The sequence below is a fragment of the Taurulus bubalis genome (assembly GCF_910589615.1).
Source record: "Taurulus bubalis genome assembly, chromosome: 3".
Lineage (NCBI taxonomy): Eukaryota > Metazoa > Chordata > Actinopteri > Perciformes > Cottidae > Taurulus > Taurulus bubalis.
Window position 1 is genome coordinate 13338062 of NC_136591.1, and position 14220 is coordinate 13352281.

The following is a 14220-nucleotide window of genomic DNA, read 5'->3' on the forward strand; positions in this document are numbered from 1 at the left end:
AGCCCTCCTTGACCTCCCTCTGATACCTACTTTAGCTTTATTAGTCACTGTGTGAGGTTACACTAGTCTGTCTCTGAAAGTACAGATAATACAGATGTGCATGCTTGTTTCTATAAGAAATGTGTCTAGAAAGCACAACACGTTTCCAAATTTATTTTTCAAATAGAAAATGCTGATAAAATGTTCCTGATCCGCATAGAAAAACAGTCACAGCAGTTCCTTTGCAAATGTAGTGCACCAAAAACCACTTCACTTGTTCCTTTGCTTATGACGTGGGAGATAGATAGATCTCATGAGCGATCTCTACCATATATCCAAATACTGCTTTTAAACAAGACTTTTTAAGAACACCTGAGATGGAAAACAGCATTTACTGTTTAATAAATAACTAAATATATATACACCTGTTTAAGGTTGCATCTCTCTAACAATTTCCATTTGAGCCCAGTCATTTCCTCTCCCTTCCTGACATCCTGTGTTAAATGGGGGGTGTTTTATACATTGTGTTGTTGCCAGATAATACGTTGCGATTTGTTCTTCTTTATCAGGATTAGAAAGCCTCAACTATTTTTGCACATTTGTCTGGTGAAGTTTTGTGTTTTGCCGTCAAGATTCAGTGTGGAATCTGTAAATGCCACGTTTTATGGATTAACTTGTCAGTCAGAGAGAAAATTTCTGACAATGTTGGGGAATTCAGGGCAAAGCTTCCCTCTGATTAGAATATAAAGAGGAAGGAAAAGGGGTGTGAGGGGTGTGCGCGCAAGTTTTATATCCATCACATGTCTTCTCACTACTAGCTTGTCTGTTATTCACCAATGTTGTCATTTATTTTCCTCTGGAGTGACTCAATACAGGCACCTTGTGACTCAATACAGGCGCCTTGTAAAAGAATGGTTTGCATTTGAAGTTTGGAATAAAAAGCTGGTCGTAAAGCAATACACTGATATTTCAACACTGGTTTATTATGCAGAATTCAATACAAGGTATACCAAAGAATAGAGCCAGTATTGTTCACATCAAAAAGCTAATACAGCACACTCACTAACCCAGCGCTGTTTGTGTAATGTGCTAACCTGTGTGGATCCAAAGAAAATGTTGTACTGTGCGCTGCTCCAATATCCACTCTGACTATTTGCTTTATGCCACATTTGAGCTACAAAATACAGGGTTGGTAAACTGCTGCTGAAAAACTGATGGAAGCATTAGCCAAGCAAACCTCTTTATGGACAACATATTTACAGTGTGTACATATGCTTAGTAGCCAAGGTTAACAAGATTCCCCCCTTATATCTACAATCAGAAACATGGTATATGTTTTGGCAAGAATAGGACCATACGATATAGGGGTTACGATTAGTGGTGTAACAGACCACTGTCAATCCATACTGATCTCCCTTCATTGTTCGTGAATCGACACAGTTTAATGTCAACCATCACAGTGCGAAATAAAGTTTTACTGACGATTATCTACCAATATTCAGTAAAATAGGCAATCAGGGCAACAGCATTTATGCTTTTCTCGTTGCCGATCTCTGATAATGTTACATTGTAAACCATCAATCCGGGTTTAAATTGACCAGAGAGCCATGATAGCGCCGATAATGGTCAACAAAAGAAGGCTCTGTTTGTTACGCGATGGTTGAAGTTAGGACCCAGACACCGAACAGTTCAAAAAAGTGAATTTATTTTAACAAAAACAAGGAAAGGTTTTAAAAAAACCCCCACTATAAATACATATAAACATAAAGGCTGACAAGCTTCCTCACGGGTAGGACCACAGACAGCCAACACAGAGCACAATCCCACACCGCGGCAGGAGACAAACAGAGTTTAAATACACCGGGGAGGGGCAGGTGATTGGACACAACAGGAAACAATCAGGGACAATCAACACAATCACAGGGGCAGGAAGTGCAGGGAACACAGAGGACACACGAGACAAGGACTACAAAATAAAACAGGAAACAGACAAACTCACATCATGACACTATTAAGTGACAATGAGTATTGGGCGAAGGTAAATCAGAAAGTTATCATGATGTGTTCACATGAATTGGGTTGCGTTCAGCAGCTGGGTATTTTTTTGGAGATGGGCACGTCTCAATCCACTCCTCCATATAGGTTATCCTTTATGTTAGATTTGTAGTGGGTTTATGCAGCTGGCATGCAGCTGTTTAACTTCCTAACACTTTAAGCTCTAAGCAGTTTATAATACATCATTAAAACTCAAAGAAAAATGCCTTTTTATTTCTTAATCATTTAAACTGTGTGTTTTTATGCAAATAACGACTATTAATCACAGAAACAAAGTAAAGGTATATATTTGATAATGGTATTAAATATTTTATCTCATTAGTTATAGGCCTATTAGAAATATTCTGATCGATAATCGTGTAAACCATAAAACCCTGATATTTCCTCTGACAATAATGACATTAATATTTCATATTGTGACACCCCTAGTCAAAACAGTTTAGTCAGCATTATTTAACTTCACTCTAATGTACACAGTTCATCTTGAAGTACATTATAATACTATACTACAGTTCAGCCTCCTCACAATAAATCAACCTCATAAGCTTTAAATTTCATTGCGGTGCTGTTGCATTGGATTGCATTAGACAGCAAGGTGTTGTTTTGTCAATTTAAAATGATGCCACGCTCACCTCCTGTTGGACACAATAACTATATTTAATGACGCAATCAAAAATTACATCATACTAAAAATTACATCATACTAACATCATGCATGTTATAATTTAATCGAAAATATGGGGATTTCAAAATTGACTTTATTTTGGCTTTAGTCCAGGTGCTCTTTTAGCAATTCAGTTTATTCATCCACAAACATACGTATAGAGTACTGCACATGCACTGGTACATCTCATACAGTAGATACCAGTACAGTTACTAGACAGACCCTCAGGGTAAAGTACAGCATTACTAGTAAAGTAGCTCTCACTAAATACCACTGTATTCATAAGTTCTCAAAATTCGTACTCACTAAATACAAAATAATGCATATACGCTTTCCTGTGTATGTCAGAGTTTAAAGCCAGACAATTAGATGTTGTAAAGTCGTGTTGGAGCATGAGGTCGTCTTGATGTCTTCGTGGTTTGCATGTGCATCTCCAGCAGAGTCAAAGTGCGAGACAGATATACGGTCCCTTTCATGCTGCTTGTCACGTTGATCTTGAATTCCCTCTGTGATGCCTTGCTGCTGTGCTTTAGCTCTCATCCATAATGAGAAAATGATTCTGACAATTATAGATGATTATTTTGCCGTCAACTATCAACATAGTTCTTTCTCAGGATGCACATTGGTTGATGGCCACATCTTTCATTAACTGCCTGGATATTGACAGACAGAATGGTTTTGAGGATGAGGGCCTGTGTGCATAACGCCTGCCTAGAGGCTGCAACCAGCGTTTTATTTCGGAGGGCTCCGGCTGTTTCTGTGCAGCGAGCGCTGCTATTTCAAAATCTCTCTCAGAAAAGCGCTGCTGACACCACAGGAGAGAATGGAGGAGAAGCTTTCTATGGCCAAGTCTGTCTGTTCTGAGCTTTATTTGTCAGACCGACACTATCGTAACAAATATAGAAAAGCAGATTTGTGGGAGCAGATCAGTCGGGCGTACCCTGAATGTTGGTGGTAGTGTAATACTTTTATCGCCATACGCGTTGTCTCTGACGGGTCGTCGTCCTTCCTCTACGTTGGGCTGTCAGATTGAGCGCTGACAAGCTGATCCATACAAACAATGAAGGCAAGGATTTTTTTAAAGATGCTCTTGAGTATTTAAAAAAAAAGCTTTTTAACCTGAAGTTAAGCTCTAATATTTTAAGTAATAATAATATTTGTAACGCATATTTAGAAATAGAGTTGTACCTTGCAATATTTGCCATATTACCTACTTAACGCCCGTCTGAGCTCCTTTTGTATCCAACCAACAGCTAATTGTGTGTTTTCCTTCATGTGCAAAGGAATATGAATATAGTGATGGAGAGGAGGTTGCTTTTCAATGCAGGCATGCTTTTCTCCCCTCAGTAAATCCTTTAGTTAGCTTGGTTAGGATTAGGTCTGAAAAGTCTCATTTGTCTCAAAAGCTCTCAAGGATTCACCGGAGAAGGAATTCAGCGTCTTCACTGCTTCCATCTGAATTTTACTTTGGTATTTATTTTATTCTTTTTTTCTGTATTACAGCCCACACCTAATTTCTGCTTTCTTTTATACCCCGTGACTGTCTCCTTCATTAATTTTAGTTTTTTTGCTTGAGATATTGCACACTAATTTAAAGATATGAAAGCAATGTCACATTTGACTGGCTGTCAAATTGTAATACCAGTTTGTCTTCATTTCAGCCTTTTAGGTAACTTTTAGTCTTGGATTTGGTGGACATTGTTAGAATGAAGCATTTGTATCCCTCTGCCTTTATCAAGGCTCCATTTTTGCACTGTGTTATCACATGTATAAAAGCTTGTGAGCGTTTTCCTTTGAAAAACATTCTCCGCACACCCTTTTGAATCAAGAAGTAAATTGAAAAGACTCTGACCCCAGTGGAGCTTTAAGTCTGAGGCTATGTGCAATACGCCCTAATGGAAAACCGCTCTGGGATGAACCATGGGTGGTAAAGAAAAAAAAAAGAAAAATTCTCCCAAGAGTTGAGGAATGTTTTCATACCTAAAAGAAAGTTGTTTTATGTGTGAACACCCAACATCATCTTAATTCAAACCATTGTCAGTTTTGTTTCTTAGTTTTTTCTCTTTTTGATAATGTTTCTTTGCTCTTAAGTAGAACATAATGCGATAAGGGAATAGTCTGTCCATTTCCGGAAGCAGTGAGGTGGTTCTGAGGTGGGCGCTTTTCTTCAGGAATTGTATCAAATATACCAACATCCAGACTATCAAAGAGATTCATGCTAGTTGTTATATATATGTATACAATATTTTTTGTTTTGTTTGAATGTCTGAACACAGAGACTGCAAAGGAAGGATTAGGGCCTATGTTGAGAGATGAGTGGAGGCAAAAGGTACAAGATCAAGCGGTCTTTGCCTCAGCTTGGGAGGGAGAGAGGAAGCTATGATTGAGCACAACGAAGGACAGGACCATGGACTATGATCAGACATGAGACGATAGGAAAGACAGACTCGTGGCCAGTGCTAACAGAAACAACCACTACACACATTAGACAAACCCAGTTCCCATGTTCTGCTTGGCAAACATCAATTATGTAGGGCTTTCAATCACTGTACTGGTGTCCTCTCTGCTGTTTAAATGTCCCCCAAACTATCTCCACTTAAGGAGAGGGTTAATCTTTGTATGGTTATTTTGATAATTAAATGGAAAATGGCAGTGCATGTGACATTCAACGTATCCCATTGAACTCAGTTCAGACACCAGGGATGCTTAGTGACAGAGACCTTCCTTCAACTGAAGTCCTGATGTCCTCGAGGGTTGTTGTTGTATAGTTGGTGTCTTACCTTCAAGTGGAGCAGGCCAACGGGACCAGAATGATAGGATCAGGCTGTATCCCCTGGAGTCATTATTTTATTGATTATTTATTTTATTTCATAGTGGTTTCAGTTGCCTGCAATATCATTGTTTAAAAGATCCATTAAAGATTATTGAGGTCAATAGTGGTAATGAATTCATAAGCAGAGATACAATTGGTTCCATGCTAGGGTTGGGCAATAGGTTATAATTGTTCGTGTGGCACGTCCCGCCTCATAATAATTAACACTCACCAAAACCGTCTTTGTTTGACTTTCCATCAATCACCAACTGTAGTTTTGATTGAAGAAACAAAAAACAAAAAGCACAACAACTTTATAGTCATCCGATCACAGATAGCCAATATATTCTTCCAAATGCCGGTTCCTAGTCCATGCATTGAAGAATTCCAGAGCGGGCATTTAAGAGAATACCTTTTCAGGAACTGTGGTGAGGCATAACAGGAAATCTGCTTGACTTGCTTACTTCTCAGTCACGTAGGGCCTCAAATGGTGCATTTCATATTTATAAATGGCTGCTGTTATCATCAAATCTTAATGCTAAAAGCAACTTTAACTATGTAAGCTTTCCAACACTACAGACTTATAGGCCATAAATAAAACATTTATTTGCCCTTTTAGCTTTAAGATGTAAACTATTTTTCACTTTACTTACATTCATAGTTTTTCATAAATTGTATGCTGCTGTGGCACAAACCTACAGCTGATGATGCTCTGACTGGAATGTTGTACTAACGCATTGAACCAGTCACTTTAGAGCAGGGGTGTCAAACATACGGCCGTAACATTACATTGTTAGCGCTCTCATTGAAGCGCTGAACCGGGTCGGAGTGGACTCGACCCGTGCTGTCAGTGGGGCTACAGACGGTGCACCATCAATGATCTGGAGAAAAATAGGCGTTGTGACGAAATTCAGGGAGAAAGTACAAGCTGCAAATGGAGGATAACGTTTTTGGACATTTCTTGGAGTATTTTTCACCCCTGAGGCATTGTGTTGCAAGTCGTTAAAAATGGATCACGTCATGAAGGTGGCGTCACAAACACGTCACAAAGCGAGGGAATCTGCAGAGGGGGAGCCCAGGCAGATAAACAGTGGGCTGATGTCTGAATTTGTGGTCTTTATGTTTCTAGTTTATTGTAGAAAGACCAAAAACCTTCACCAATGATTTAAACATAGAGAAATATTGTTGTTATGTATGCATTATTATGCTATGATTTTACTGGTCTGGCCCACTGGTCTGGCCCCTTAACTAAAGTGAGTTTGACACCCCTGCTTTAGAGGGTCTTGACCATACAACAACTTAATGAAGTTGCGTACCATGAAGACCGAGGCCCAGCTGCCACAATACTAGATCAAAACATCAAGCTCTCCACAGGGATGCATGCCAGGCTAGATGTTTTTCTACATTCTCGGGTAGGGTTGTAGAGTGGCAGGCGGCTGCAGTTTTATTTTCCAGCATTAAAGATTGGCCTTTGCAGCTGTGGGGTAGCTTTTGTGAGTAAAGCGTCCTGCTGTAGCCTGAACTTTATGACTCCATCTCACTGTATCATTAAGCCACAGAGAAGCATGTGTGAGAGTCGGTGTCTCTCAGTCGGGGATCGTCTTTGACTGAAGCCTCCTGTTCCCTATCGGAGGTAGTGTGTGGTTACTGGCTGAGGATTCTCCACTATCCTATTGGACTTTTTATGACACAAATAATATTACCGGGCCATTTGCAGGATTTCAAGAAAGTCAACAAAAAAAGACATCAGATTAGATATTCAAGGGAGCAGACCTTTTTTTAAATATATGTATTATTTTGTTTTGCTCTCAAATCTCCCAGATCTCAAGCCTCATTTGCACTCTTTATTTAGATTTCATCTCGTAAAGATTTTGTTTGAAGACAAAAAAAAAGGAAGACATATATTTGAAGAAAAAGTACCATTTAATGAGTATGTTCTTTGTGTCTGTTCTCTCTCTTTTTCATGCATCCCCCTTGGATCCTCCCTAAAGCTGAAGAGTATGCTGTTGAAGGTAAGACTGATGCTTTACGTCTCGGGCCCTGTGATGGCTTCCCCTAATGCTGTCATGGATGCTGATGCTGGCTTGATAATACTGTATGCCCTCCCTCTGGGGAGGGGCATTGTCAGTTTGGACTGCGGTTATAAGTGACTTCAAGGGGGCCTAAATTACCGTTTCCGAATAAGACAAAAGTGACGGAGTTACAATCAAAATGATCTCTGTTTTATTTCTTGTTTCTTTTATCTTTGTCTTCTTATTTTGCTTTACTGCGGTTTATCTCTATAGATACAAGCATACCAGGCACTAAACCAGTGGTGGATGGAGCAGACCCTGGGGATGGGTCAGCCTTGGCTTGTCTGCAGCCTGTTGCCTTTCTCCATGTTGAACTGTTCAGGAAGAGGTTCACCCACTGCTTAAGTTAGTCCGTCAGAATAGATGCTCAGATCGACACAAAATGCTTCCATGAATATGCGTGTTGAGTAGTAAACTGGTGTCTGGTGTATTCATGTTTTGGAGGTGCATTTCCCCCTTGCTCAGTTTGGGGTGATGGATTACCTCTCGGCCTGAACCAGCAGGGGAAATCACGATGACAAACACCCTTTTGCTCGGGGTTTTCTTTAAGCTGAAAACTTTAATGCTTCTCAATCTTTATACCAGGCATGAGTTGTTTATCTTGTGGCGCATTGGAAGTATAAAGCATATGTCATAGTGTCATGTCATTGTTATCATCCGACCCAGTGAACTTTATTTTAGTTCTGGTGTGTGCTTGGTATGCAGAATATGTGCACTTGTAGAGGCTGACATTTTCTCAGTCTGTTCCTTACAGTACATTAGAGATGCAAGTCACCTGTATTGTGTGTGTGAGTGTGTGTGTGGGAGGGAGACTCTTGCAGTCGGCCCCATGTCAGCATTATGAGGCCCTTGATGGCAAAAATGTCGGGAAAGGTAGGGAACAGGAATAGATGGTGGCAACCCTACTATTTTGTCTGACAATGTAGCCTCTTCTCCAGACTGATGTAGCAAGATCAGTAGCAAGATACCTTTTGGAGAGGAAGGTGGAGCATGAGTAATGGGGGGAGGGAGGGCATTTTACTCTGAGATACTTTTACTGACTCAAGGGACACATGTCCAAAAGTATAGTTCAGAGTAATAGTACAAAGTAGTGTCCCAAAGAAAGAAGTATTGTGAGCAGTTTTTTTGTGTTTTGGGTATGTCAAGTCAATGTCACTCAGTATGTGGTGGTGCAGATACTCCCAGGCACTGGACAAAGACATATGTTGTAAGTTAAGCATCTTATTAATCAAGTGATTTGAGAAGGGAACACCTCTCCTTGTGCAGAGGTCTAGGTGTTTTCACCAGCAACACCATAGCTCTTCTTTTTTTTTTTTTTAAGAATCTTACATATGATAATAATAATATAATCTTGTGTTTATTTTGACTCAAAACCATACTTCTAACACCTCAATTAATTTGGACTGTTTTAAATCATGTAATTTATCATATAGGTCTCTCTTCTATTTTTTGGGTCCCCCTGTGAACATATTTGCTCTAATAAGTGTCTGTGACCATGTGTTCAAAGGTTGTTTGAGATTGATGATGCACCGAGGCTGGTGGTCCCCACACTTGCACTGTGGGCCGATTGATGACCTGACTGCAATACTGACCTGTTTTTACTGGCAAGCCAGCCGCGCATTACCATCTGTGTACTGATAGCCAAGCATGTCCTCACCCTGGAGGACTGCATTAGTGATGTATAGTGTCATGCTGTAAGCACAGGTCTACCTCAGTGCCTGGTGCAGTGGTGTCCCTGTCGAGGCTAATAAAGAAACGACACCAACGTTGTAGGCAGTGGAAGCTTAGAGGTCACCTGGATGGACCTAGTGGTAGCCATTTTAACCACCCGGATGTATTGGGAGAATGCAACGCCTTACAGCACCAGGGTGTGGTCATGGTGTTGAGAGTGGTTGACAAAGAAAGACTGTAATGGACAGGTAGCAACCTCCGGTTCTAACGAGTCAAGCCAATGCAGAAGTGTCTTAAAACTTGCATTCTCTAAACTGACCAACAGGGGCCGATCCTCCGGTTGCAAAAATAAGTCTGATTGTATAGAAGTCTATGAGAAAATTACTCCATTTCTCTCTTAATTATTTACCTCTGTAAACATTGTAAACATGAGTTTATGTCTCAATCTCTAGTTTTAAGTCTTCACGTCTTATATACAGTCTGTGGGTATGGATGATACTTTGGCCTATGTGAGCTGGAACTGGTTAGGAAGGGGTTACAAATAAGAACCTGAAGAAACGACACCTTGCGGAGGTAAAATGCATTCTGTTCATTCAGATGCTGAAGAATGGCCTTTTCTAATTTTGCTTGTCTGACAGACGATGACCATGAACACGGCTGAGAGAAAAGCGGCACACATACAATTGGATAGTGACAGATCAAATCTAACCCTGGCCTGTGTGTATGGCCTCTGAGACCGGCTGATAGATATAGTGACCTGGTCCTTTGTTTCGGTGAGGGATGTTCCGAGCTGCCCACGCTGATCTTAATCAATCTGATCAAGGCTAATGATCTTTTCTCTCTGAGCCACGCTCAGACCTCCAACTTAATCTCACCCTTGGGGAGGGCAATAACATTTCTTTTAAATTTTCTCCAGCGTAAACAATTGAGTTTTTGATGTTGGCTAGAGATACAGGATTATAGATTTGTGTGGGGCCTGTAGTAATAGGAGATTACTTTGGATCATCCAAACCAGATTATGGATTTTGTTCTCATTTGCTCAGGAGAAATAAAACATAATCATAGACATAAAACTTTGAATGTTGTGCATCAATGCAACAGAAGGAGAAACCCCAGTGAAGCAACTATTAAATGTACTGATGTCATTATGGTATTAACCTATATTTTGTTGTTTCTGGAACAAATGGTGCTTGAACATGATCCTTCAATTACAACTGATGTTGTTATTTTGTATACCATTGGCTAAAAGGCAGATCACCTGGGTTTGATCTTGAAAAAAATGATAAATTGCAAAAGCAATTGGGAACAATAGGCATTTATTTATATAATGGAATTGCATAACAACGCGATTTGTCCGCTCTTTCCGATCGATAGAGCTTAACTGTGCTTTTTTCATTGAACGCATAAGAGATTTGCAGTGTTCAAACAAAGCAATCGATTGTGGAAGATTGCTAACTAGCTTTTGACTCGCAAGCACTTGAAAAGAATGGAATAGGCTGCAAATAAGAAATGACAAACAAACAAACTTGCACGCACACACACAGCAAACTCATTGGAGGGGAAAAAAAGACCAAGGAGTGGAAAGGGTGGAACCGAATTCAATGGAGTCTTTCTTCAGCTCTGAAATTGCTCAAGAGCCTTTGGACAGTAGGATGCCTTGATGTTGCCTCTGCCTGCCCAGCCTCTGCCAGATGTTGCAGTGTGATAAAGCATCCTCAGGTCCTGGAGGAGCCAAAGTCCAGCCATGCCTGTTCTCACAAGACGTTAATTTCACCCCACACAGCTCGCACTCCTTTCTCTCCTTCTATTTTTCTGCTTTGTGATAACAAAGTCTAAAGGGATGGAGTGGGCGTCCACTTGTGAGCAACTCCAGATGCTTTAGTGTCAACATGCGTGGCCACAGCAGGCAATACTGTTTGCTATGATGGGGAGAGAAATGGATTGGACAATGCATGGCCTGGAGCTCAGGGGTTTGTATAGTGTTTGTCTTTGTGCGTGAAGAAGGGCATTAGGTGTGCCAGATTTAGCTGCTCTGCTCAAGTTTTTCATTTGCAGGCTAGCACAACACTGTGCAACTTTGCAATGGCTACATATGCCCGAATTCAGCCGCTATCTGATACTTTTGTACATACACTATATATTTTAGTTGAATTTATAATCATGTTTTTCAAAGCTTTTTCAAATTCTTCTCATAAGTTAATTAGATTCTTTTGACTCATGGTTTGGATTGAAGCACTTTGGAGGAGCTGAAGGGTTGCAGCAGCCTTTATGTGCTTTGAACTGACGGAGCAACAACAGAGTTTTCAGCATGCATGACATTTTTCATATCTCTTTTTAAATCAACACTATAGTTATACTTTTTCCCCTCTACCTAGGATGCACAAGTTGTGACTTCAGCATTTTGACTGCATTAAAATGACATTGTAATACAATAAGCTTTGGGAGGGCTTTCAAGGATTTCTTCAAAGTACTCATTTCTCCTGTGTACTAAAATTAAAATGTGTTGTGCACTTCGGTGCCTTTGTTGCTTTGAAAAAGGAAACACATATATACAGTCTTTTAAGCATTTCCCAGTAGACTCTGGGGTTATGGGGTATTTGAAGTTTATATTGCCTCATCTCTCGTTTGGTTGTCTTCACCAAATAATTTATGCCCGGTCAGGGATACAATCTTAGTAATCCTCCTCTTTCCGATTCCCTCTGCATCTATCACTGTATGATTTCCCTCTTCCTCTCCCCTTGTCCCGACACCTGTCTTTAGCACTACCTCTGTCTCATCAATCTCCAATTTTGTTTAGTCTTCTTGCCACCTATCTGTTCTCTCGACATCTCTTCCTTCCCTTACTTCTGCCAATCCTCCTACTTTTTGTTCTGTCCTCTTCATCTCGGTCACCTTCTTCCCTCTCCTGGTAGATAAACATATAGGTTGTGACTAAAAGGATTATTGGCCAGGTCTCACTATAGGAAGCTGTGAATTGCAGTTTTACTTGGTTATTGAAGGATATATAGAGTGGACTGGAGAAGAGAATGCAAAGGAAATAACAGGTGGTCCCAGGTTTATTTACTGGTATTTTTACCACTGATATTTAGATTAAACTTGTTTTTACAGCTGTGAATGTAATGAGCTTAAAAGACATGTATTAGCCCATTTTAAGAATATAGTCCATGGCAACACTTTAAGACTCAAGTGTTACAGTCATTGTAAGTCCTTAATGAAGCTTCGACCTGGTTATTCTGGGGGCTCTTCATTCATGACACTATTATAAGAGATCATAACAACTAATGCACAAAGTAGATTAACCTACCAGCGCTATGCTGGCAGAGGAGTCAAAGTGCACTTTAAGCCCTATTGGGAACAGCTTATTAGTTTAACATGGGGATGGTGGGTAATTATTGCTTGAGCACCTCAAAAATGTCTGTCTATTCTGAGTCTCCAATGTCAGTCAGACATCTTGCCAAACAGACATCTTTTCTCTGATGGTGTGTGTGTGTGTGTGTGTGTGTGTGTGTGTGTGTGTGTGTGTGTGTGTGTGTCTCTGGGGTTATATGTGTAAGCTAACACTTTCCTATTTTCCACCTGACACCGACTGTCACTTTTTTTAACCAGATTTGTCCATTTCTCAATTCAAAACTCACTTCCCCCCCTCCCCTCTCCACACAACTTCTCCACACAATTATGCCATGAAATGCCACCGACTGCAAAGCTAAGAGTCCATGCGAGCCAGGTGACACTTTGAGAGATTGCATTTGAGCAGAGGCCGATTAAAAGTCCATCTCCTGCCCGTCCCCCAGCAAGTCTGGCTGCAAAGACAAAAGGTTGAGGGAAGTAGTTACTGACACATTTTTCTTTCTCGTAGATTTTTAGCATGTGTGGTTTTCTTTTCTGTAAATTTGACTTCCCAGTTATTTTACAGGTATAATTTCAGTCAGCCAAGATTGGTTGACTCCAGCCCTAATATGCTGCTGTGCTGGTTTTATAACACTTAAATTTGTCTTAGGTCCGGCCCCTCTGAATAGCATACTGCCGTACACATTCAGTCTCACTGCCTTAGTCTCTTTTTCAGTCCAAAGAAAACAGATTCCTTACTCTGATTCATTCAACAGTTGACTGTTTGTTTTGACTGTCTTGTTTGGGTTCTGGCCTTTATTTGTGGTCCAACATTAATTTTGCAAGCCTCCAATTTTGTTATGAAGGGCTGGTGGCACTGAGGCAGTGTGGAGAAAAATGGTCTGGCAAAATTGAGATCAATAGGCAGGTGAGATGAATGAAAGTGACCAATACAAAAATGGAAATGGGAAATAGAGCTATTTTCTCCTCATCATTCCCTCAGTCTCATAATGGGAAAATAGTAACACTTGAGTGAGCTTGTTTTTCCACTGAGGACCTCCCTTTGCTCGGATGTAAAATTATATTCTTTTGGGATTCAGGCCGGGTAGAATGCATAATGTTTCTTGGCTTTGCCTTGATTCTTTGTTGGTTTTGTTATTTTGACTCACCGCCTTTTGCTTTTCAAGTTTAATTCAGTTATCTTTAACGATACATGTGTTACAATTTTACCTTTTCAGTTCATATATGTTTTTCCTAATAATGGAAAAGAAAGTATCCTACAGGGAACCTGTCACTATGATTGCTGCCTTTTTGATGGATGCATTTAACTGCTATCCCAGTGGAAAGTCAGAGCAAACCAAAGTAATTGTATTAGTCGAGAACAGGGGTATTCAGTTATAATTCAACGAGGTCCAGTTCGAGAGAATATCCTCATGCAAAGGTCCGGAACATCACAATAGTGTCTAACTACAATTTTGAGCCATATATGTTAAAGAGGCTTTTGTATGTAGTAAACGAATGCCCGTCAAATCGAGTACTTGATTTTAGAAAAATGAATTGAACTGAACTATCCTGCAGCGTGGCCATGTTTGCTCCAAATATTTGTGCTTTGTCTCGTAGTGGCCCTTCATATTGTCGCT

General features: G+C 40.3%; 1 protein-coding gene across 6 annotated transcripts in view; it reads left to right on the top strand.

The window, feature by feature from the left end:
* Nucleotides 1-14220, top strand: part of nrxn2b (neurexin 2b) — a gene marked incomplete at both ends in the record, with an annotated part of 555176 nt that overhangs the window by 31724 nt on the left and 509232 nt on the right. Inside the window, one exon of one of the 6 annotated variants that reach the window (XM_079216103.1) lies at nt 7502-7522. The exons of the other annotated variants lie outside the window; for them this stretch is intronic. Coding sequence (XP_079072229.1) covers nt 7502-7522 — 21 coding nt within the window. The remainder of the gene's footprint in view (nt 1-7501; nt 7523-14220) is intronic. 6 annotated transcript variants of the gene reach the window in all.